The sequence below is a fragment of the Danio rerio genome, chromosome 16 (genome assembly GCF_052040795.2).
Source record: "Danio rerio strain M-AB ecotype USA chromosome 16, GRCz13ab, whole genome shotgun sequence".
Lineage (NCBI taxonomy): Eukaryota > Metazoa > Chordata > Actinopteri > Cypriniformes > Danionidae > Danio > Danio rerio.
In genome coordinates, this window is record NC_141036.1 from 16630727 (window position 1) to 16657376 (window position 26650).

At 38.0% G+C, this 26650-nt stretch overlaps 1 protein-coding gene across 2 annotated transcripts in view; it reads left to right on the forward strand.

Annotated features, from left to right (window-relative positions):
• Positions 1-26650, forward strand: part of setd2 (SET domain containing 2, histone lysine methyltransferase) — a 49182-nt gene that overhangs the window by 10789 nt on the left and 11743 nt on the right. The window contains exons 2-17 of one of the 2 annotated variants that reach the window (XM_087286718.1): positions 526-648; positions 1708-1729; positions 1832-5751; positions 6915-7046; positions 7861-7989; positions 8094-8217; positions 10510-10587; positions 11027-11124; positions 11226-11370; positions 11907-12041; positions 12176-12304; positions 12733-14148; positions 16711-16759; positions 16862-17120; positions 18755-19589; positions 24306-24404. In XM_087286718.1, coding sequence (XP_087142844.1) covers positions 620-648; positions 1708-1729; positions 1832-5751; positions 6915-7046; positions 7861-7989; positions 8094-8217; positions 10510-10587; positions 11027-11124; positions 11226-11370; positions 11907-12041; positions 12176-12304; positions 12733-14148; positions 16711-16759; positions 16862-17120; positions 18755-19589; positions 24306-24404 — 7599 coding nt within the window. In that variant the 5' untranslated portion in view covers positions 526-619. Of the gene's footprint in view, positions 1-525; positions 661-1707; positions 1730-1831; positions 5752-6914; positions 7047-7860; positions 7990-8093; positions 8218-10509; positions 10588-11026; positions 11125-11225; positions 11371-11906; positions 12042-12175; positions 12305-12732; positions 14149-16710; positions 16760-16861; positions 17121-18754; positions 19590-24305; positions 24405-26650 lie in introns of both variants that reach the window. The other variant, XM_087286719.1, reaches the window with a different exon arrangement.

A 26650-nucleotide genomic window follows, 5' to 3' on the forward strand; every position in this document is an offset into this window, starting at 1 on the left:
TTTAACCTGTGTTACAAAAAACAAAATACCTGTCATTTTCATCATCGGACCGCTATTGGAACTGATAAAATGCATGAAGTGACCACAGCTTTATAGGTCCTAGTATTGAGATGCATTTTAATCAATCTGATTACAAGTGGATGACACAAAATACAGATGTAAACTTTTAGGACTTCCAGGAGCTTGTCCACAAACACTACCATGGATGGTCAGATATGTTCAAAACCACAATGTAACACCACCACCTCTACACCTACTTACCAACATGTCAGTAATGTGGTGTGGTGTGTTAGAAAAACTTTGCTATTTTGTGTTATACCAACAGTTTTTAATCAAACTAGTTTCAGTTGGCCACATAGGAAAGGTATGTTAGTACCTGTTTAAAAAAGGGGCAAAGATGCATCCAATTGTGTACCTATAAAGCATCATAGAACATTTTAACAATGTAATGCTTGAAAGCTTTATTTGTAGGCAGATATGCACAAGTATGTTGGGATAAACAGAATTGCTGTCTTTTCTCCATAGGTGTGACATTGTGTCGGAGAGCATACTACTCTGAGTTGGTTTGCCCCAATATTGCAGCTTCCTGCAAGCTGCTCTGCATCACATCTGCTTCAAAATGGATGCTCTGTTGAATCCTGAGCTCAGGTAATCTTTCAAGTGCTGCTATTGAGCCAAGATGGGTGCAGCGTACCATTTGCTTTAATTAAAAGCTAAATGTAATGTGCACAGGTCTTTTACTTTAAAAAGTTGGCAAAACAGACGTTTTGTAGTAGCGTTGTTCAAATGTGATTCACTGAGTATTAGAGAATGCCGAATTTGATGTCTAATTTGATGTGGGCCAGTATAACTTTAGCTCTGTATGTCAGCGGACAGTATGCAAGAATGTTAAGCCATGCTTCCCTGGAGACTTAATCCTACTTCTTCAGTTCTGGGTTAAATTTAGTTGTGGACTATTGAGGGATTTCGGATGTATGCTCAAATGCTTGCACATAATAAATGTAGGCCAAATTGTCATCATAGAATCTAGCCGGAATTGAAAGTACTTTTATTACTTGGATATCCTGCTGTTTTTTTGTTCATTTTTTAGAAGTTTAAAGCTATACTAAAATCTTTCTTTTTATTCTTGAATTATAGTTTATTTCCATTAGGGATATAGATTTAGCAGTATCTATATTGTATTAGAATGGCTAAAGTGGGTCACACATTCAAATTCTATATAATATATTGCATTATACATGTATACATTATATATAATGCATAATTATTTATGGTGCCCAGGAAAAAAAAAGGGTCATAGTAGATTGAGATATTGCCTGTCTCACAGACAATGGCATGAGAAGTCCCTCCCATTACAACTGCTATCATTGTGGGGCGACTTCATTATGAAGGTCAGATGGAGAAAAGTAGTCTCAGAAGAACATGTAACCTAGTTGCTGCTTGGTAACTTAATTTAGGTTTCATACGAGAACTAGCAAACAGTATGGTTATTTGTTGTTGAAAGTGTGCCAGTTGTGTATGATTTGAATGCATGTAAAAGAAGAAAAGTAATTTGAACTAGGGCTATATTATATTTCATAGACTTTTAGTATTAGATCTTGTTTTTTTATAAAAAGAGGTTGCTTTAATTTTTTTGTAGTCATATTTTACGTACACTGCAATAATTTTCTGCTTCCTTCTTTTCATGCTGTGCTTTTGTGACAACAGAGAAGATGTAAAAGATTGTTCGGTAGGTCTTTCAATTCAGATATCTCAAAGTTTTACATACAAAATGTTGATTACACATTTTTGCTCAAAAACCATTTTTTTTGTACTATTTTTGTATTCCTAGATCAAGGTTGAAAACTTCCCTAAGCAAGTCATATTCAAAGGCCTTGCACCTAGGGTCGTATTGACAAACCATCTTCTGATGAAAGGAAACAAGACTAAAGTAAACCTTGAGGAACAGGGTCGACAGAAGGTCTCCTTCAGCTTAACGCAGACAAAGAAACCACGTCAAAATGTGTTTCTACCACCACCAAGCCCTGAGAAATCTGCAAGTGAACATTCTTCTACATCACAAGCTGGACCTGTACCTGTTTCCGTTCAGGCAGGACAAACCTATGAAACTAAGAATGTTGACACAAATACTCCAGCAGTTGGGGAGACCCAAACAGCCCCCACAGTATCCTTTTCTCTCAGATCAAGGCATGTTCTTGGAAAGATGCATTTTAAGAAACAGATTCTCAGCAGTACAGTTGTTGGGGATAAATCCACGGTCAGCACTGCCTCAGCAGAGATATCAGAGCCAGTTGTCCCATCTGATAAAATTACATCTTCCGCAAAGGTTGAAACTGAAAACTCCTTGCAGCAATCTCACAAGAACTCTGTTGTTGATGGTTCTTCTGAAAAGGTTAGCAAAGAGGAAAATCCTCAGGAGAAAATAGCCTCATGCCTTAAAGGTCCTGATTCTTCCCATATTGGGAAGGAAGATACAGATTCTTCCATTATTTCTGAGCATGAGGAAAGCAGAAAATCACAACAGTGTTCAGACAGCAAGCTTGCAGATTTAGAAACTGATGGGCAATCAACTAGAACATCATCTAGCCAGAAATCTAATGACCGCAGAAACAAAACAAAATCAGAAAGCCATAGTAATGAAGTGAAAAGATCATCCAATTCCAAAACAGAGTTAGACAAATCAAGGACTGATAGGAAAGATGAAGAAAAGGGGATAAGGCATTCAAAGTCTGATCGTGACTCTAGGCACATGTCTTCAAGATCTTCTCGATCTGACAGAGATAGAAGAAGGACCAAAAGTCGGTCACGGTCTAGATCTCGAGGCTCTCGAACTAGTTCTTATTCCAGATCTGAAAGATCAAGAAGTGAGAGACAGTCAAGGACAGATAGGTCACATTATCATGAATCTGAGCGGAGGTTCCATAGAAGTTCTCCTCATCGGGAAAGGAGAAGCTCACGTTCTCGAACTGATGGCAGGTCTCGTGACAGCTCTGACTCGGAGGATGACCACCGTCGAACAAGGACTCGTGGTAGTGACTCAAGCCGATCATCCACTTACTCTAGCTCACAAAAAGACTCAAAATCATCCACTCACTCTAGATCTCACAGGGACTCAAAACCTACAGATTGTTCTCGGTCCTCTGAGTCAGATAAAAGAGCACAACATTCAAAATCAGAATCCAGTAGAAACTCGGAATCCAATAGAAGGAGCTCTTCTGAAATAGATGCAGTTCACAAGAAATCCAGTGCCCGCACAAAATTGGAGGTTAATGATAAAATCTCAAATTCTAACCCAACTACCTCATCCCGAACATCTGAGAAAAAGATCCATAAAACCAGCTCTGACTCTGATGAGGAGCACAGAAGAAAACGTCAGTCACAAGGATCAGACAGGTCACCTAGGTCTGGGACTTCATCTTCCAGAAAAAACGATTTAGTGGATCACAATAGTTTAAATATTGCTACTGGAACAGAAAGACAATCAACAGACAGATTAAATACTAACGCAAAGGACTCGCAATTAGTCTTTGTTACAGTTACTTCTCAGAAGGAAAGCAGCAACATTGATGATCAGTGTACTCCGCCTAAATCTAAAAACAGTTCTCAACAGATGCATGAAGCTACCCACAAAATTAATTTGTGTGAAACAAATAAAAAAGCAGAGCATCAACCTTCAAACCAAGATCTTAGTAGTTTAGAAAAGTGCACAAATGTTCCTGAAAGTAAAAAAACAACTGAAAGATTGAAGGAATCTATTTCCATAACAAGTGGAAAACTTGAAGTTAGAAGTCCCACTGAGGTTGATGAACCTGGAATGAAAGTCACAGTTCCAATCCAAAGTGAAGTTCTGACAGTAGGACAGACTGAATCAATTTGTGTAGGCCCCGCTCCCAGTGAACATACTATGGGATTATTGACAGACTCTCTTTCTGTGAAAGAATTACCACCTGAAGGAAGCTTGATTTTAAACACTAAGTCGGATGAGTCATCACTAATCATTAGTCAAATCAGTACGCCTGTCACACTGACTGTTCAACCATGTGAAAAGGATTCTGAACAGAATATTGGGAGTCCTGAACAACCTAAAACTGGGATTTCCAAAAAGGATGCTAGTGCTAAAAAATCTAGATGGGACATTGTTGGTCAAGTCACTTCAGAATATCAAAGCCCTGCGAAATTAGTGAATCCAGATGTGAAAAAAGTAATGTTAGCTCAGAAAATAGAGTTCAGTGATACTACCCCTGATAATTGTAGTCAGAAACTGGACCCAGAAGTACCATCTGAAAAGTCGGTAGAAGTTCATGCAAGAGACACCACCGCAGCTGAATCTCATCAAGAAATAAGTTCTTTCACATCTAATTTTGGAACTAAAGGTACCCATGATGAGCTTCAAAAAACTGTTGAAATTCCTCAATCAACAAGTGCCCTGGTTGTTAGTGATTTTCAGCCTAGTAAAGAGAAAGTCAATGTAGACAAAACTAAACCTGAAATTCAAGACCCTGATTCCTTAAATCATGATGGAAAATGTCACAGTGATGATAGTGAGAGTGAAGAATCAGATTCTGATTCAGATGATGGACGGGTCTCCCTAAAGAGGTTGCACTCTGTAGTGGTTGTGCCAAAAAATTCAACCATTGCTCTTGAAACAAATGACAAGGCTGAACCCGCTCCTGCTTCCTCGTTGTTTTCTGGGAATCAGCAAACTGATACACATGAAAGCATTAATAAAGAATTTCCTTACGGATTTAACAATCAGTCAACACTCAAAGAGTCATCAGCTGCACTTTATAAGGGCAGTGTACAAGCTGCATGTCAAAGTCCAAATGTTAAAGGTGTCTCCTATCAATCGCAGAGCAACATGGTTGACAGCACCAGCCATTTAGAGGTCATGAGTGCCCATGTGGACAAGAACTGGAGTGCTCAAGAAAGACCAAATATCTCTGGCCAGATAAACCAAGAATATGTTCAGAATTTTGAGAAGACTTGCGAGAAACCTGAAACGGATCACCATCAGTACCATGGGAGACCAGATAGCTGGAACGGAAGGAAAGGTGACTTCAGTGTTGGGAGGGGTGACAGCTTGGTCTGGGACTTCAACCAGTCAGAACAGCCCAGCAGCACATTTCAGCAACCGGACAGCAGTTATAGTACACCTCAGCCACTGTTTGATAGTGTTCACAGAGAAGATCCATGGGCCCAGCCTGCCATCTCTAAAACCAGCAGGACAGTCAACACGCATGTGCCTTTTCAGTATCATGATTTAGTTCACCAGATTCATCCAGACTCTCTTACTAATGACCATGATGATGACCGTGAGGGAAGGATTTTGGGAATTAAACAAGCATCATTATTATCTGCTGGCCTACCAGGACCATCCCCATTTGTTCAAGCGCCTGAGATAAGTAGCAACTGCAGCTTCACAACAGAAAGTCAGAACATCTCGGAAGCACCTAGAGATGACAACCAAAAGCCTCATCGAGGAAGGGGCCCACCTAAGAAGAGACGCCAAGAGTTTGAATCTGAATCAGATAATGAGGCAGAGGCAGGCCTGAGTAAAAGGGAGTGTTTTGATGAGAGCTCAAGGCCTTTGAAAGATGCTAAGGAGTCTTTCCATCAAATTCAAGAGGTTCAGCGACCACTTCTCAGTCTGAAAGAATTTTCGGATCCATTTGTGTGGAGGGATAAAGCCAAGCAGAAAAAAATGCCTCCCTACTTTGACCTTATCGAAGAAAATTTGTATTTAACTGAACGGTAAATATCTGTTTTGTTCTCTTGCATCATTTGTATACCTGGTAGTGCTAGGCGATTTGACAAAAAATACTATCTGCTGATATAAGTGCTCTCATATCCTGATATATCACAGTGTAATGTATTTTCTTTATATTCAATTCGTTAGCATAAAATAGTGCACAATAAAATGCAAAATGTTTAGAAATGGTGAGAAAATTGCAAGTAGAGATCTGCGTGGGACTAAATTTTTAATCCCGCTCCCACCAGGTTACAGTCCGAACCCCACCGCTCCCGCTTATATTTAGCATTTGTTGTCCCGCTGCCCGACCCGCCGCATTTTCTACCCGCTGCGACCATTCCCGCTAACAAAAAATCCACCTAGCTACATGATACAAGAGCTACATGAGTCAAGACAGCCTATAACAAGCTTTCTGTATAAACACACACACACACACACACACACACACACACACATAGACACAGAGCACCAAGCAAGCAACACACTGCATCACGTTCTCTCTTATTCACACCCATACATGCACACATAGACAGCACCAAGCTCTCTCTCTCATTCACATACATACACACACACACATAGACAGCAAAAAACAAGCTACACACAGCATCACGCTCTCTCATTCACACACATACATGCGCTTGCTCGTTCGCTCGAGAGTTGGGAGTGATATTGTTAGACCGCCCGCTCCCGTTTGAATTACTCCAGTTACCGAACGCTCCCGCGCTTTATTCGAAATTTTTTTCCAGCGCTACAAGAAATCTGGTTCTGCAGTGCAGCTCTGGGAATGCAGACCTCTAGTTGCAAGCTTGAAAGTACAATGTTTACATTGTACTATTAAGCTTGAAACTTTCTCACCATTTTGTTATTTAAGTTTCTGCTTGAATCCAGGTAAATTATCCAAATGATGAAAAAGTAAATACAGTAAACAATATGTTTTGCATTATATTATAGAGCATAATGATTATAAATTATAGTAAATATAATTATAATAAATAATAAATTATAGATATTTTATTTTGTCTATACAATATATATTGTCATATTTCACAGCTCTAGTACCCGTCAATAAAATATATGGCTTTGTATGGCCATTCTTTGAAGTAATTTTTTTTTTGTTTATTCATTTAATTTCATCATTAATAAAGCTTAAAATCTGTCCCTACAGAAAGAAGAATAAATCTCATCGAGACATTAAGCGTATGCAGTGTGAGTGTGCTATCCTTTCAAAAGAAGAGCGAGCCCGAGGAATACTGGCATGTGGGGAAGATTGCCTGAATCGCTTGTTGATGATTGAATGGTAGATATTACTTCTATTGTATCATACTAAGTACTGTATCATACTCTCTGCTTTATAGCAGAGAGAACATAAAGAGAAAGCCTGTAGTTAATACTGTGTCATTTTTATGTTACTTGCTGATTTTATATTTGACAGATTGATTCAAATCTTATAGGAACACCCCACTTTTTTTGGAAATAGGCTCATTTTACAAGTCTCCTATTGTTAAACAGTTAAACTACCATTCCCTGGGTCTGGCAGGAGCATTTTTAGCTTAGCATAAATTATTCATTCGATTAAGCTATTAGCATCTCACTAAAAAAAAAAATGGAGTTTCAATAACTTTCTATTTAAAGCTGGACTAATCTGTGGTTACATCATGCACTATAATATGAACAACTAAAAGTTATTACTAAAATGATATGGCCAGGAACTATACTCTAACTCTAATTATCAAGGAACTTTGCTGCCAGACCAAGTCAGCAGCAGGCACAATAGTATTATTGCAGAATGAGAGTATAGTTTCTAGTCATATCGGCCTAAAAAGTTATTTTAATTTTTTAATTTTTTTGAGTGAGATGCTAATGGTCTATTCCGATTCAGTGGTCTGTGCTTAGCTAAGCTAAAAGTGCTAGCGCTAGTCTCAGAGATCAGCTGAATGGATTGAAAAAATTTTAAAACTCAACTGTTCAACTCTAGGTGACTTGCAAAATGAGCATGTTTCCCAAAAAAGTTGTTTTTTAATATTTACAAGATTTCAAGATTCAAAATATTTCAAAGCTGTTTATTTAGAATGTGGAAGGTAAGATTTCCCCCTTTTTCTTGTACTTTCAAGCTCTTCCAGGTGTTTAAATGGAGCATACTGCTCCAACCGGCGCTTCCAGATGAAACAGCATGCAGACTATGAGGTTATTTTGACTGAGAGCAAAGGATGGGGTTTACGAGCAGCTAAAGACCTCCAGCCGTAAGTACCGTATGGTTCAACTAATAGTTTTTTTGGGGGTACATTTAAATATGTCTTTTATGCCTGTTACTTCTAAAATGTAATGATTGATGTATTTTTTCCAGGAACACCTTCGTTTTAGAGTACTGTGGAGAGGTTTTGGATCACCGGGAATTTAAGGCACGCGTGAAAGAGTATGCTCGAAACAAGAACATTCACTATTATTTCATGGCTTTGAAAAATAATGAGGTAAGTCATCAGCGCACTAAAATCTACAAATTAGAACTGTTGGTAATCTACATAAGTGTGATATTGTTTCATATCATTCGATATTGGTAATTATTGAATATTTTTTAGCAGTTCAAATTTAATATTTAATTTTTAATTTCACCACTTTATTGTAATTTACCAACATTACAAAGACAAATAGTTATAAGAGTCAAAAACATGTAAACAAAATATCTAATCTCCTTATAATAAAAAACAAGTGTTATAGAGTCTCTTAAACTTGAAAAATACAATGTTACAAAATGTGTGCAATGCTAAACCGTAAATACTGAACAATCAAAGCAAACTTTAAGGTCTAAATAAAAATCATACAGTAAACCTCAAACTCTGTCAACAACACAAATTATGATAAGTAAATCTGAGCTTTCAAGTAAATGAACCGACCATCATTATTCAAATACATACTGCAATATTTCAAACAGTGAGGTTGTATGACTATAGTACCCCTATGCTAAAAAAAAATCTTTCGCATGGTGAGCTAGTGGCTGGGATGTTGTTCTGACCTGTGAAGTGACAAGCTTGCGCGTAGATTCCTTGACCATTTACAATGTACTTTGCTTGCGCTCCCCTGGTGGCTCTGGTAACTAGGTGACCATCAAGTGTTTTCTCAGAGGATGACAAATGAACAAACCATTGCTGTGGTTTACTTTATAGAGAAAAGTAAAATGCGCTACAGTATTTGGGTGCGCTGCAGTGTTTGTCTGAGGTATTTAGTCTGCCAATAATACAGAAATGTGTACATTCCATACAAGGTGTGAAGCAGATTGGTTAGTTGTACTTACATGAATCTCAGTTCGCACGTGGTGTTCGGAAAGTTGAAATGTTTTCAAATAGATGTGACTGGAAAATGTGCGCGGTTCACGTGCCTAAATCGGAAATGACAAATTGACACCCTAAGTTTAGTGGCACTGCTTCTAGGGTGCATACTCAACAGCCACAGTTTTAATAAAACTGTAGTGCTTCATACCGAAGTATACAGAATCGCTCTCTCTCTCTCTCTCTCTCTCTCTCTCTCTCTCTATTTATATATATATATATATATATATATATATATATATATGTATATGTGTGTGTGTGTATATATATATATATATATATATATATTTTTTTTTTTTTTGGAGCAATTGGATGGCAATAATGGCCAAACCAGCCGACCAAACACATTGTAAAACATCTGAAATGTTGTTTTGGTCATTTCAAAGTACCTTAGATCAAGGCCAATTCCCAATTCTATTTTTGTACCTCTACCCCTTCCCCTTCCTCTTGGCCCTTAAAACCGAGTGTGAAGGAGAAGGGCTTCAAAATTGACCCCTAAGACATGGGACACCACTACAGCCCCTGCACACGTCATCATATGTCATCGGGATCTCATAGGTCATATGAGATCAGATGATTGCCACTGCTGTAGTGATTCCAGTTTTGTTATTTTTTTGGTATTTATCTACAGGAAGTCACTGTTAATGTGGCAATATGGTTGTAACTATACTGCACATTTATACAGTGGCCATATTAATCTATGTAAACACACCAAAAACACCATTAACATTATACCAGACACTGTAAAAAGGTTATTCCCAGCCCTTAGACTTTTCTAGCTCCGGATGCAGCTATACTGCTGTTGTGGTTTGTGTATTCTAGGAAATTTTCTTACCCCTTGGTTTCGAGTGTGGACCTAATAAATCACTGTTTGAAATGGTATATACCCATTCCCCTACACCTTCAAGCTAAAGAAGATTTGGACACCACTAACCTTTAACGTGAACACAAAACGAGGGGTAGTGGTAAGGGAAAGGGCTAAGGGGTCAAACTGTAATTGGGCCTAAGTCCCTCGTCAAAGTGGTTTGGTATTATTACTTTCAGAACTGTCTCACTCCTCCAAAAGCCACCACTCGTTCATTGAGTTTTGTTTTTCATCTTCAGGGGTGCAAATAATTTATTAAATAAGACAAAACGCCCACGTTGATTTCTTCTACCACAGCAAATTTCATTTTTCTTTTTGACATTTGGCACCAGTTCATCAGGAATTGGTGATTTTTTTCTATTTGACTTATTGTTTGAAAACATGGCTTTATTCATAGGTGTTTTATGTGATATTCCAATTTGCGCATAAGTGCGTCTTTGGATGGACACAGAAGATGTTCCTCTTCTGTTAAATAAAATTGTATTGTGAAACCAGTATCAAAATTGTGAGTTGAGTGAACCATTATATTCCTAAAACACTATATGAGCATTTGTCTCCATTTATGCCGGCAGATAATTGATGCTACTCTAAAAGGGAACTGCTCTCGTTTCATGAACCACAGCTGTGAACCCAATTGTGAAACTCAGAAAGTAAGTGCTTTTGATTTTCATTGTGGTCTCAGGCTTTTCTTACTCTGTTATGCCTCCACACAGAATCCTACACAACTCATTTTTATGCATAGATTTTCCAGTTTCAGTGTTTTATTTAGAAACACCACCTCCACATCCAGAATGAGAAGCAGAATGTCAGTAAAAAAATGTAAATGGGATTGTTTTTTTGTGATATTGGTCAGAAATGAATTAAAAGAGACTGAATTTAATATCTAATAAACAAATAATTGGTTTTACTAAGTAAGCAGTGAAAAACTTTTTTTGCACGTGTTTGCTTAGATCTTAGTTTGTATCCAAAAACAGACAAAAAAATCTTTATCTTTTCACATCATTGTTATTTTTGCACTTGTAGCAAATTAGAACCATTGATTTGAATATAAAATCATTGATTTACTTTTCTACATTGTACTCTTTGCAGTGGACTGTTAACGGCCAGCTCAGAATCGGCTTCTTCACTACCAAAGCTGTAACAGCTGGAACGGAGCTCACTTTTGATTATCAGTTTCAAAGATACGGGTAAAAATAAATTCGGCCATTTTCTTTAGTGCAAACCTTAAAATAAAGCTCGACTTGAAATATTGATCATGATATCACATTTTTATTCCTCTGTCCAACAGTAAAGAGGCTCAGAAGTGCTTCTGTGGAGCTCCTAGCTGTCGCGGTTTAATTGGTGGCGAGACTCGGGTCAGTGTTCGAGCAGCAGGTGGAAAAAAACAGAGGGAACGCTCACGGAAGAAAGACACTGACAGTGCACTAACCACGGTGAGGAAGAGGCCATCATTTGTGTGCCAGTTATTGGAAATAACAAAAAAAAAGCAGAATGAATGCACATGTTTTACAGTCCACAACACTGTCATAATATGTCATTGATTTAATTTAGTCAACATTTGTGCTTGAAGGATATACTAAATCTAGAAAAAAATAACACTGGCCTTCTGTACATTGGAACCGTTATATGAAACTGTTGTCTAAAAACACAGCAGTACCAGAGTAATGATCTCGTGGTTGAATTGGGTCAGCTTTGTTCTTGCTTGCAAGTTAATTGCTTTGAGACTTTCAGGGCCTGTTCCAGTCTACAAATAACACCGCTAATACACTCCGCATGCATTCAAGCTAATTGCATTTTTAGGCTTGTTTGAACTAGCATTCATCATCTCTGGCACAGAACTGCATTATTAGCAAAAAGTATGTGGGGGAAAAACCTGATACGAGAAATTGGAAATGAGCCTTTGACATGGTCAAGAGAGATTTCTCCTGTGATTCTGCTGCTGTCTAAACTGATTGACTTTGTTCTGCAGTTAGATGAGGAGTTGGAGGCTCTGCAGGAGAATGGAGAAGGCTTATGTGGAGAGAAGGAGGTGATCTCACTTTGCAGACTCATGGTGCGAGTGGAGACGATGGAGCAGCGACTCACCTGCCTTAAACTCATCCAGGTAAACGGCATCATTGTACTGATGCATATTGAATGTACTAGACTGCACAGCACTGCTGTGTTACAGGACATACTGATGCATGTTTAATATGATTAAAAACTGACCTTGCTCAACTTTTTTCCATCCATGTGTAGAATACGCAGAATCCCTTGTGCTTGAAGCAGTTTTTGGATCACCACGGTCTCTCGTTGCTGTGGATATTTATGGTTGAACTTTCTGAGGCTAAGACCAACTCTGTAAACAACATTAAACTTCAACTGGAGGTAAATGTTCATGGTGTGAATCATTTTAGAATTGTGAGCACATTTTAAACATTTTCCATTCATTTTACTTCAACTGGAATGATACACAATGTAAATTACAGTAGATTTAATACATTATTAATGTAAAAACAACATAATTTTTTAAATCACTAACAAAGTTGACTAACATATTCGACATTTTGTGCTACTTTAGCTCAAGACACTAACCTCAAACCAGATATGGCATGTCTAAAACAAAATATTTATGTATTTTGATCGTGTTGTTTTTAAAAAGTGAAGGAGAAATTTACTGAAATATCACAGTAACAGTGTTGAGAAATAATGAAGGCATATATTGGATTTGTTTTGTTTTATTTGTATTATTCTTACAAATAATTTAGCAGTTTCTTGAAGGTAAACCCTTTTTGTGGTTATTTCCAAATTTTTAGATAATGAAAGCTCTATCAGTGCTTCCCATCTCAACCAAGAACATGCTGGAGGAGAGCCGAGTGCTGCAGTTTATCCAACGCTGGGCTCAAAGCCGGTCACTCAGCCAACCGGCAGAACAGGACGGCTACTCTAGTGAAAGCACATCACGTGCCCAAACACCTCTCAACACCCCTGACGGTCCACCAGCCAAGCTGGCCACTGAGCTGGATGGGGACACTCCCAAAAGAGCAGTGTACCGTAGATTAAAGATCATTAGTGAGAACAGTCTGGACAGTGCCCTGTCTGATGCTAGTAAAGCCTCCGATGGAAAAGAAGAAGAGGATGAAGAAGAGGAAGAGATGGAGGATGAGCCTTCAAAATTAGAGAGCACAACAGAAAGGAAGATAAAAGTAGAAAGCACCGAAGCACCTCCTGTGAGTCAAGCTGAGCTTGAGGTCGAATTGAAACAGGAAGCCCCTGAAACAGTAGAAATCCCACGTTTAATGCCAGAGGCTGTTGGCAGTGAGGGAGAGACACTTGAAACTCAAGAACCTGAAGAAAAACTCCTCTGTACGCCTGAAGGGCAACTAAAGGATGAGAAGACTGTGGAAGAGACTAAGAGTGATGAGCTGTCAGAGAATCAGACAGAGTCAGCTGCGGTCAAAGAAGACCCTTTAGTCACAGACACCACATCTGCAGCAGACATTAGTAATGATGTAGTTGCTGATGCAGAAACCCCTGTCACGGAGACACAGGTGGAGAATGCATCCTCTGAACAGTCTACCTCTGAAGAGGACGCAAGTTGCAGCACTGCAGAAATCACTTCCGCACAACCAGCAGAAGTCATAATAGAGGGCATATCTTCTGATTCTGCAGCTATTGTAATAGAAAGCACACCCAAAGAGTCTCCATCTGTTTCTGTAAAGACCCCTCCAACTGGTTCTGATGTGGTTTCTAATGGAAACGCACCTTCAGAGGCTGTTTTTGCACCTTCAGAGGCTGTTGCTGCACCTTTAGAAGCTGCTGTTGCCCCTTCAGAGGCTGTTGCTTCCTTTCCTGAGGCTGTTGCTTCCCTTCCTGAGACTGTTGCTGCACCTGCAGAGGCTGTTGATGAACCTGCGGAGGCTGTTGCTGATCCTGCGGAGGCTGTTGCTGATCCTGCGGAGGCTGTTGCTGATCCTGCGGAGGCTGTTGCTGAACCTGCGGAAGCTGTTGCTGCTCCTCCAGAGGCTGTTGCAGCACCTGTCTCTGCTGATGTGTCAGCTCTGGCTATTGTGCCTGTTCCAGCAGAGGGTGCTGCAGTCGGGACACCCTCTCAAGATGAGGAGGAAGGGGTTTCTGATGTTGAGAGTGAACGCAGTCAGGAGCCACAAATTCGGGCTTCTGATATCAGTGACATGGCTGCTCGGCTGCTGGACAGTTGGAAAGACTTAAAGGCAAGTCTATGATTTATTAAAAGTGGACATTTACTGATGCTTTAGGCAAGGTCTAGGTTAGGTCACCAAACTCAGTCCTGGTGTTAGTCCTGGTGTTTAGCTCCAAACTAAATACTTAAAATAAAAACACTTGAACAAACCAAAATAGGTCTTACAAGGTATAATTGATATTTCCAGGCAAGTGTGTTCAGCCAAGTTGGAGCTAAACTCTGCAAGGACACTGTTTCTTCAGGACCAAGATTTGAGACACCCACTATAAAAATGATACTTTACTATTGTAATAATATTTAAATAGTATTTAATAGTAATACAATTTTTAGTTCAAGTTCAGTAAAACTGATTGTTTGAAGAAGCCAATTTAGCACAAAGGTACTAGTGAAGCCCAAAGTATATTTTTTGTAGGTGTGTGTCTATCTAACATCTTTGTTAAATCTCTCTCTCAAAAGTAGTTCAATGCCATTATTATTATATTTCACATGTAGGTAAATAACTATGGCTTTTTATCTTGCTTGAGTTTATTGGTCTTTTTATATCATGTTCGATTTTGCAGTGTGTCTGATAAGTTGATATATTGTAATAGCTCGTTAAGCTTTGGGACACATCCATAACACATCGATGGTTTCCCTTTGTGCTTTTTAATGTTTTCAAAGCAGCAGCTGTTAATGGGGAGTGACTCATACTTGTTCACTGAATGCACATACTCGCTTTGTACTGCTCTGCATTGAAAGTTATAATACTTTTGCGTACTGAAAGATTATTAATCTGTATATCTTGTGCATACTGTATAAAACAGCCTGAAAAAAAAACATGTGAAAAACTTTTTTTTTTAATTGTCGCAAATTTGTTAAAAAAAAAAAAAAACTGAAAAAATCACATGTACAGAAGTATTTACAGCCTTTGCTCAATACTTTGAGGCACCTTTGGCAGCAATTACAGCCTCAAGTCTTTTTGAATATGATGCCACAAGCTTGGCACACCTGTCTTTGGGAATTTTTGCCCATTCTTCTTTGCAGTACCTCTCAAGGTTTGTCAGGTTGGATGCGAAGTGACGATGTACAGCTATTTTCAGATCTCTCCAGACATGTTCAACAGGATTTAGGTCTGGGCCCTGGCTGGGCCACTCAAGGACATTCACAGAGTTGTTGTGAAGTCACTCCTTTGATATTTTGATATATATCATTTTTCTGCTGGAAGGTGAACCGTCGCCTCAGTCTGAGGTCAAGAGTACTCTGAAGCAGATTTTCATTTAGGATTCTTTCCCTCTATCCTGACTAGTCTTCTTGTTGCTGCTGCTGAAAAACTTTCCCACAGCGTGATGCTGCCACCACCATGCTTCACTGTAGGGATGTTATTAGCCTGGTGATGAGTAGTGCCTGGTTTTCTCCAAACGTAATGCCTGGCATTTACTACAAAGAGTACAATTTTTGTCTCATCAGACCAGAGAATTTTGTTTCTTATGGTCGGAGAATCCTTCAGATGCCTTTTGCCAAATTCCAGCTGGGTAGTGGCTTTTATCTGACCACTTTTCCATACAGGCCTGATTGTGGATTGCTTCAAGAATGGTTGTCTTTCTGTAGGGTTCTCCTCTCTGCACAGAATAACGCTGGAGCTGTGATAGAGTAACCATCGGGTTATTGATCACCTCCCTGACTAAGGCCCTTCTTCGATCACTCAGCTTAGATGGCCGGCAAGCTCTAGGAAGAGTCCTGTTGGTTCCAAACATATTCCACTTACAGATGATGGAGGCCACTGTGCTCATTGGAATTTTCAGAGCAGCAGACGTTTTTCTGTAACCTTCTCTAGCCTTGTACTTCGAGACAGTCCTGTCTCAGAGGTTTACAGACAATTCCTTTGTCTTCATGCTTGGTTTGTGCTTTGACATGCACTGTCAACCCTGAGACCTTATATAGACAGTATGCCTTTTCAAATCATGTCCACATAACTGCACTCCAATTAACTGAACTCCAGTTAAGCTCCTGGAACATCTCAAGAATGATCAGTGGAAACAGAAAGTACCTGAGCTCAATTTAGAGCCTCGCATTAAAGGGTGTATATACTTATGCACATGTGATTTTTTTTTCAGGTTTTTTTAATTTAGTATTTCTGCAACAACTTTAAAAACTTTTTTTTCACATTGTCATTATGGGGTATTGTGTGTAGAATTTTGAGGAAATAAATGAATTTAATCCATTTTGGAATAAGGCGGTAACATAAAAACTGAAGCGATATGAATACTTTCCGAATGCACTGTAATTGTAGTTCAAAGACATTTTTAGCGATCATCACTTTAGAAGAGAAATAGCATTTTCTCTTGACAACGTTGAAACATTATGTTGACCATGTGTATTGACTGCCTGTGTTCATAAACTTTGTCAAATCAAGTCAACTTTGAAAGGCTAATCATTTGGTTTTGCTAAGCATAGACTTTGGGGAAAAAAGTATACTTTGGGCTTGTTGCGTTAACAATTGCTTTTTAATAGGAACTGTTGTGAACTTGATCATCTTGATCCAACAAGACTAAATCATGTTGGAACACAAATAAACCATCTGTTTTTCTTTTAGGAGGTTTACAGAATACCGAAAAAGAGCCAGGTTGAAAAAGAGTCAAATGGTAGGACAAGAACACACTGTACTTTTACTTAACACAAATTGAATATTTTAATTCAGTTTGGTCATGATCTCTGATCTGTGTTTTATTTTTTTCCTCAAACAGATCGCAGTCGTGATCGGGAATCCTTGATGACCCCTCGCACATCTTCGAGCAGTCGAGAGAGAGAACGAGAAAGAGACAAGGAGCGTGATCGTGATCGGGACAGAGACTGGGAGCGTGAACGAGAATGGGATCGGGATAGGGAAAGGGACAGGGATGGAGAAAGGCCAACCCTTCGCAGTGCAGATAGGAAAAGACGACGAGGATCCACCTCCCCTCTGCCACCACCAGCATATGAGAGGAGCCGCAGGAATGATGACCGGTAATGCACTATAAAACAAAGACATGCTGACAAATTCTGACAATCGTCCTAATTTTTTGGTGAAATATCCGATTTTTGACTCTTAAATATGTGTAAGAACGTTTTTTGTTTAAACATCTTCAGGATCAAACTGTTTGATCTATGACTGCTGATGGGTGATGTCATGTTTAGTCTACACTGCAGGAAAGATCAGAACTGCTGAATTTACAACATGTTAATTCACTAAATTCAAAAACTCGGAACATGCTAATCACATGGCAGAAATGGTTAATTTAGTACTTTTCTCGAGGTCCACTTATAATATTTGAGATTTAAACTTTAAAAAATGTTAGTTTAGAAGATAAGGGCCATTTAATTGTCCTAATCTGAACACCATTTGATTTGATAAGGTGAATTGTAGGCTAGGAAGGAAAAGGCCACTGGTATGATTACCTGACTTTCTGTAGGATCCAGTGAAGGCACTACAAAGATGTGTTTTTCTGCTAATTAGATCTGTACAGCAACTTATTGTCTTTTGAGCTGTCTTTATTGTTTGGTTTTTGGAAAATCTTTTTTTTTTTTTTTTCAACAGATAAAACATATGATATCAAGCAGTTTGACCGTTTTCTGCCGTTAATTACTCGTAGTCATTTCTCAATATCTCGCCATCACCTCTTTCACACCACAGAGCGTGAGCAGTGCATGTTTTTTTAGCATCTATGTTAACAGCAGTGCTGCGATCATTTCGGCGCTTGGTCTTTTTTTTTGCCGCACATCATGCTCAATTAAAATGACAGTGCATTGATAATGACCGAAAAAATCAATTATACCCAATAAATGCATCGATAAGGTCCACTGAGTTTTATATAGTCAATCAAAAGAACTTAAATGATTAAAAAATGCAACAAATATTTGTTTGGTCCTGAACCACAAAACCAAGTTTAAAACAGTTTTAGTTTTGCTTAAGTTGCACACAAGTTTAATCCTGTATAAATATTATTATAAGCATATTGGGTAATTATTATTATAGCTATAAGCGTACATCATGCTGGCGAACAAAAACAGGCGATTGTCTTCTGAGAGAGTGTACTGTTTCTGATTTACATATGCCATGTGCACATGCTGCTTCAGCTCTGCTTGCATGCAGTGTGAATGTGTGCCATTGGAGGAGATCCTGTTGCAGGACCTAGATAGTTGCTGCGCATGACAGGCGTTGTGCGATTTGTGCAACTATTTTAACCTACACATGCTGATTAAGCTGACTTTGCTATAATATTTGTATAATATTTCTAATTATGGAGTAGCTCTTTAGCCAATAAGGCTAATTAAGTAATGACAAAAAAAAACACATGCTTGGTCCTGGCCCCTGGGTTGGGTCAGTTCAAGTCTGGGCTCGGGCAGAGAATCTAAAGTCGAATCAAAAACAATCCCAAAAGCGAGCGCACATCCACATTAAGGAATAAGGTCAATAGGAAACTTTTATAGGTGTGAAACATCTTGTGGCAAAAGATTAAGGAAATTTTTATTTAATAGGTAATGACCCAATTTTTTCGAAAAACTATTTTTGTTTGGAAAAATATTGAGCAGAATGTATTTGAAGAAATGAGTGTTAATTGTCTGCATGCTAATGCCCAGATTTTCTTTATATTCCATAGTTATGAACAGTCCAGCAGTAGCAAGAAGAAACTCCACACCAAAGAAGCTCGTACTAAGCTGTCTACGGAGGAACGACGTAAGCTCTTTGAGCAAGAAGTGGCTCAACGTGAGGCACAGAAACAACAACAGCAGCAGTTGCAGCAGCAGCAACAACAACAACAACAACAACAACAGCAGCAGCAGCAGCAGCAGCAACAACAACAACAACAACAGCAACAGCAACAGCAACAACAACAACAACAGCAGCAGCAGCAGCAATTACAAACACTTGCATTTAATCCCCTGGCCTACACCTCTAGTCCGAACTTCATGAACTACCCGCCTGGATACCCTATTCAGACCTATGTAGATCCCACCAATCCCAATGCTGGAAAAGTGCTCCTTCCCACCCCTCCTGTAGAGCCTATTTGCGTCACTCCAGCTGCTGGTACATTTGAACAACCACCTGCTCTTGATCTTGGTATAGCTTCACCATCGTCCACCACCACCCAGGCTGGACCTGCCTCCAGCTTGGCACACATTCCTGCCCCTCTGGAGCTTTCTTCTGGCACACAAACTCAGTTTGTTCAGCCTGCCGTGCCAGCGCAGGATCCGAGTGTAGCTGTTCTGTCAGTGCCCGCACAAGCAGCCAGCCCTCAGATCCCGAGTCAGCAGGGCTACACCACGCTCTGGGACCCCAACACACAGCAGGCGGTGACGGTGCAGACGCAGCCAACACAGCAGTACTCAACCACGTCACAGCCTCAAGCTGCTATCTACTATCAGGGCCAGCCCTGCCAGACCATCTACAGCATTCCTGCAGGCTACCCGCAAACCAACCCTCCTGTCATACAGGTTGGACCGCAGTATTTATTTTTTAATCCTCATTTTCACTGTATTTATTTAATTGATAAACTTGCAGGTTTATGCAAAGCACTGCATAAATCTGGAAATGATGAAAAGGCTATAAAAACTTTGCTATTGCACAGAGCGATCGTTTTACTTTATAAGACCTCTGTGCATTGTCAGGAACCCCAGGTAGTAATTATGACTTGCATGCAAAAGGTTTTTTATAACTCACTAGAGCAGCAGTGGCTAAAGCACTCACAAACAGAAAGTGCATGCCTGAGAAAGTTTGTCACATTTCAAAGTTTTATGTGTACCTATTATTATAAACATTTATGAAGTAACATCTTCTCACAGATATAAAATATATCCTAAGTAAGTAACAGGACTATGAAAAATATAACTATATAAATGCATAGCAATACTTAAATAAGTATTAAAACTAGGTGATGGGGATGAGCGATATGGGCAAAAAAATCATATCCCGCTATTTTTATGAAGAATGAAGGTATACGATATTTATCCAGTTTTTCCCATAAATGGTTAGTTGAGTTAAAGCCTTTATTAAAACTTTATTAAACAATGTTTGAGTAAAATATAATTCAAACACAGGGTTTTCCTTCCCTCTTTACAAGCTACCCAAAAAAATAACAGCTGCTCACAATCCTTGATAAATAAAATACAGTATGGGTTTTTCTCCTGCTTAAAACTATAAGTTGCACAGCATTTCAAATTATATAAAAATCTTTGAAAATTAAATGCTGTACAGTACAGGGTTTTTTCCTGCTTTACACTATATACAGCACTACTGTGCTGTTTTGCAAATAACAAAGTAAACAGACTCATAGAAAACATAGCTTCATTTTCAGAGCAAAAAATGAACACCTTTAAATAGTAACACCAAAAAAATATTGTAGGATAAAAAAAGAACCACATTGAATAAATATGAAACACTCAGTATTTTATGTCACAATTACAGTGTTATAGGTAATCCTGTTGACCACAGTTAAATTAGCTGTATATGTTTTTTAGTTGCACATTTACGTGAATGTGTTGTGCACAATAAGTCTTTCACTCCATGTAAAAAATCCTACACTTTTTCTTTTGTTTTGACTGAACTTGTTTTACTAAATATTAAATAAGGAGATGAAAGCCTAGAGACTATAGGTATGAGAAGTAATGAAATTGTTTTAGAGTGCTGTGATGAAATGCTGGTTAAGCATATGTAAACAGTCATTATAGAGCTAAATGTGTTATAATGTAAAAGTAAAGAAGAGACTGTCATGTAATAAATACTGAACTTTACTTTTTATGTCACTTTCGAAATGCGATATAAATTCATCCCATTTTGGCGTTTTTAATTCTTTTGAACACATACAGGTGCTGCTTGTCAATTTGACAAGGCTTATATGTTCGTTCTTGCTGTAAATTGCAGAAGAAATAATCGCTAAAAGGTTTCTGATAAAATGCTGTGACAGCTGCAGGCACTGTGTGTTGTGCGTGCACTCGAGGGGGGTCAGATTTTGATATAACACCGGCACTACATGTTTCTCCATGTCGCGTTAATGACGGGTCTTTCTTGAATGATTTAAGCCTAATTTATACTTCTGCGCCAAGTGACCGGCGTAACCCACGGCGCATGCAACGTGCGTGGCTGTGCATTTATACTTCTGCGCGCTAACTCTGTCGGTCTGCATTAACACTTCCGAAACGCTAGTTGACAGTGAGGTGTAAATGTTCCTCTGTGTGGAGTTTCTTCGCTGCTTTTTTGCTTTTCCTGAACACTTCCGGGATGTACAAGTGGCTCAAACTCGCTCATTTTGAGGCAGGTACCGGCAGACGTGCAACAACTTTTAACTATGAGGTACACACAAAACAAAACTTTCCATTCGGAGCTTCTTCATGGTACTCCACACTTGTAAACAATCGCTCGCGCCATTCGCGCGGCTCTCGGTCCCGCCCAGACTCGTCAGCGCTACCAAGCCGACCAATCACAGAGCTTACGCTACGCGTCGTTGCGACATGTAGTTACATTTTTTGAGAGATGCACATCAGTGACGGCGACGGCCACGGCGAAGGGCTATGCGTCAGCTCTGTAGCATACGCCGGCGTTTGACGCAGAAGTATAAATCAGCCTTTAATTTGAACAAATCTTTTGTATGACTCATGGAGTGAATCATTAATTTGTGCATGCTCGGATTTGTGCAAGTGGAGCTTGCCTGCTACCTTGGAGGGGTCTGGTTCACGCAGAATGCGGACGTGTGGCCTCAAACCATATCGATATGAAAGATATTGGGTAATCCCACATCGCGTTGAGGAATCATATCGAAATATCCCCAGAACTCAATATACTGCCCAGCAGAAGTGATCACTTCTTGTCAAAAATATAAAGCTATTGGCAACCCTGACAGTCTCCCATGGGTTGACTTTTGTGAGTTGGCCACTCTCACTTATTTACATTTCAGACACAGTAAAATTTATGGCACAAATTTTATTTTGTCGTTACTATATATACCATCACACCACCCTGTCCTATAGTGGCACAGTATTGTGTGTTGCTTTTTTGAACAGATCCACCACTTTTGGCGCTCCTAAACAATCACAAAGCCCTCGTGCTGCAGGAATGAGGAGGTCTGCTGAAGGCTCGCAGCTGTTATGCAGTGAGGGGTTTGCGTCTTTAATAATCTACGGCAGTTTGTGTTCATTGAACACTAAGATTGATTAATAAATCCATATGAAAGTCCCTTAAAAGTCATGTCTCGTTTTCAGTTTCGGCCTTTGGCGTGTTTTGCACTCACACTACAAACGTACCGCGCCAAAGGCCAAGTGAACCACACTCAGGCCCACCTCTTCCAACCGGGCCAGGGCCGGCCAAGTGAACTGTGCCTGAGCCCGATTCAGCGCGCACACACTTCTCAAACGATCCAGGAAACAGGCCTGGGCACGGTTCGGATAGCATAGTGTGAGTACGCCCTAATAATGAGTGAAAAGGATCTATTTATATGTAGTCCATTACAGCGTGGCAAAATTGATTCATTTTCAGAATTATGAGTGATTTTCTGATGTCATCACTGTCCTATACATTGAATTTAGAGCAATTTAAAGTCTATTCATGTCCACAAACCCAAGTCTATACAAGCTTTAGCATTTTAACCAGCAATAGTCCTGCATATATTTATATATATATATATATATATATATATATATATATATATATATTTATTTATACCGTATATATTTGTTTTTAATGAGCATTTAGCAATTTAGTATACTCTTAACAATGTGAAATGTCTGGATTGAGGAAGGAATTGGTAAGCAGACACTGCTTTGTTTATAGTTTGAATAAATGCACTCCTAGCTTTGGTTTACTTTTTTGAATATCAAATATAGGCTGTTAATACCTTTTGCCAACGCAGTTCGTAACTTTTAGTTGTTGTTTCAGTTCAGCTTTTTAGGCCAGATGCTTGTGCTTAAGGTGAAAACACAGTCCGTTTTCATTGCTAGACATTTTTGGTGTCATTTTGGTGGGTCATGACCTTTAGTCCACCAAACCATACAAAACCATAACCTTTCAGTTATTACTCACATTATGAGTCCCATTTAAGATTTTGGTTTTTAAGTGCAGCACCTACAATTCAGAATCCAAGCAACAAATACTGATACAAACAACTTCCCGATATCTGATCTATGTCACAAGACAAAAAGAAAAGATCTGTCATTACTTCTGTTTGATTGCAACCAAGCTTATTTTAGTTATGAAAATGAACCTCACTAAAACTATTGGTCAAAAACATTCTCATAAAATTAAACTAAATAAAATGAATTCACAATTAAAAACAAACAAATTGAAACTAACAACAGTCAGAGATAAAACTAATTGAAATATAAGAATAATTATTTATATTTTGTTTTACGAGATAATAGGCACTCATTCTGTGGCAGAAACCCACTCTGCAACTGTTTAGAGGTAGACAGTAGATGACGCTTTTACATACAAACACATCAGTCAAGCGCAAAAAACATCTTTTCTCTAGCTGCAGAAAAATGTAAAACTTTCTTGTTATACTACATATAAATTTTTAATATGAATATGACATTTAATTTTTTGTTATTTTTTTATGCGAGTTTGTATGGTCTTCAGTTCAGTGTCTTTTTAAAAAAATATATGTTTTTCTCATCACTATGAGCCGGTTTGCGAAATAGTTAACACAAGTTGTGCAAACATTAAACTTTGCTCTGGTCAACACTGGAGGTGTTCAGTTTACTTTGCTAAAACCAAAAATAAATATATAAAAATGAAATCAAAATGTGTTCCAAAAAAAAAAGCTAAACTAAAACATTTACAGCAAATAAAAAAAATAGTAAACTATTTTACAAACGTTTTTTTTCCCCTTCACTTTTGTCAATTGGTAGTTTGCTCTTCACATCTTTGGATTAAAGCAGTTTTAATTTACTAGAACTTCATCTGTTTAATGTCATCTATGTTGACTCATTCTACATTGTAAAAGTGCTATAGAAATAAAGATGAAATGAATTAAAAAAGCCTGATTACAAAAGCAGAGATGCTAGATTTGAACCACAGCCAGCTTATAGTCGTGACAAGATTTTGTCAGTTAGATTGTTCTTTTTTGTTTATTAAAGGTTTAATACTTGAGCATAATCATTGTTTAATTTGTTATGTAAAAGCATCTGCTCAGCATTTCCCCTGTTAATGGTTGTGTACAGGCATACACGGAACCAGCCGCCAACTACCTGCACAGCCAGCAGGTGTACACGCAAGGAGGAACCGTCACCACCATCGTCACATCTCAGCCAGTTCAGCAGGTATACAAGTCATGCTTTACACCAGGAGATGGTGCTGTTACACTGTTACTGTCTTTCTGGCTGTTTTTTATACATGTGTTTAGATTTGTAATCCTTCAAAAAGAAATAAAGATGCTAGGCATTTAATGTTTATGTAATTTTGCAGTTAACATTCTAAAATGGGTTCAAAACGAGTTTACTACATAAAGTTCAGATTCTAGTTGTGGAAACTTATTGCTATATCATTGGAGTAAACGACTACATTTCATTTTTTAGTACTGAATCTTATTTTGATTGCAATTTCATTGTTAAAGTAATTTGTTTGCTTAAACGTTACATAAGCTATAATCTTTAAGCACATTAATTTAGACCTCTTTAATTCTATTATAATTTTTTTCATTATATCTATAAATCAATACACAGTACAACATAAAAGACTTTCTCTCTCGCTGTAATGTTGTACAAATACACACAAAGTAACTCAATTCAACTATTTATTTTCTTACGCTTGATGCTAAGCATGTTGGGAACTAGAAATCTGTTTCTGCTTAGTCAAGGTTCACCTTAATCGAAGCATTTTATATAAACTCTAAATTTTATTGGGTTAAATGCTTTTGAACCTACTATATAGAAAAAAATGACATTGCAATATTACGTTTTTCAGCGACACATATTGTGATATTGAGTATAATTTTACCAGATAAAATAAATGGCTCAACATTCATCATTTTAGATTGATTGGGATGATTTTTAGGGAAGTGGATCTGCATAAATTATACTAAACCAAGCACAAGCCTTGATAAATGCAGTACAAAGTGCAAAGATACACACTAAATAAACTATATTTTATGGCTTTTTAGCAGTTTATGGTGCAAAATGTATAATCAAATGGAAAATGACCCAGTATAGTCTTTGTTGTATTTATACATAAATACAATCACAAGTGCTTAAAGTTAATTTTGTGTGCCGGAATGCTAGACATTGTAGATACACACACAGTGTGTGTGTGTGTGTGTGTGTGTGTGTGTGTGTGTGTGTGTTTGTGTTTGTGTGTTAAATATGACATTATATATTGTGTAGATGACAAATACAGCACAATCTTAATCACTTATCAATGTTTTAAATAACTAACTAGTGTTTTGGTTTTAAAGAAGCAACCAATTTTGTCTTTTGTGAGCAGTTGGGTAAATATAGTGCATAGATGTTTAGTGTAGTGTTGCAGCTCATAAACACGGCAGCTGATTTATTTATGCATGTCCTCTCCAAAATCATCAAAACTTAAAAAATTCTCTTTTCTATGTTAACAAAATTGTTTTAGAAACAAATAATATACACATGAAGGTAAAATCAGTATTTAATTTAAAATTGTATTATATATATACTTTTCTGTGCGCTGTTTAATGTAGAAACTGTTTTTGACACATTTTTAAACACGGTAGTTTTAATGATCAATTTCTAATAACTACTCATGATGCTCGCTACTTTGTCTTTACCATCATGACAGTAGATAACATTTGAATAGTTAGTTCGTAAGATAACTAGTATTCAGCTTTAGTTTAATTCAAAGGCTTAATTAGGCAAGTCATTGGACAACAGTGATTTTGTACTGTAATTAATTGAGAAAAAATAATAATATGAATTTTTTTATAACAGATTATCTGATTTTATTTCAGCTTTATTAAAAGAAATAAAACATTCTCCTGAAGAAAATGTATAATTAAATTTGAAGATACAGTAAAAGCTTTCCTATTTCTGTTGGACTATTTTTGAAATGATTAAAAAAGAATTGCCTTCAACTGTATTGTTTAAAATGACAGATTTTATAATAAAACTAAGCACTTAAATGTCATTTTACTAAAGAAAGATTATTGGGAGATTTAGTAAAGCAATATATTATATTTATGTGTATATTTAAATTATATTTATATGTTCACATAAGTACTCTGCTATACTATTTTGAAAATAAAATGATGTATGTTTTAGGGTTGGGCTGATAGACGATGCCATCGTAGATCGCCAATGGCCAATAGACAACACGTTGCTGAGCCGCCATTGCCGATCCTCTGCCCTGCCCTTGTAAAAAAATACACACTCAGGCCCTGTTTGCACTAATACGTCTTAGTGTTAAAATGGCATTTTAGAGCGAAAATGATCCACATCCACACCTTGTTTTACATAGCATTTCTGAACAGCCCTCCGTCAGCTGAAAATGCACATCACGTGACCTCAAACACACACACACACACACAGAAACAAGTGGTGCTCAG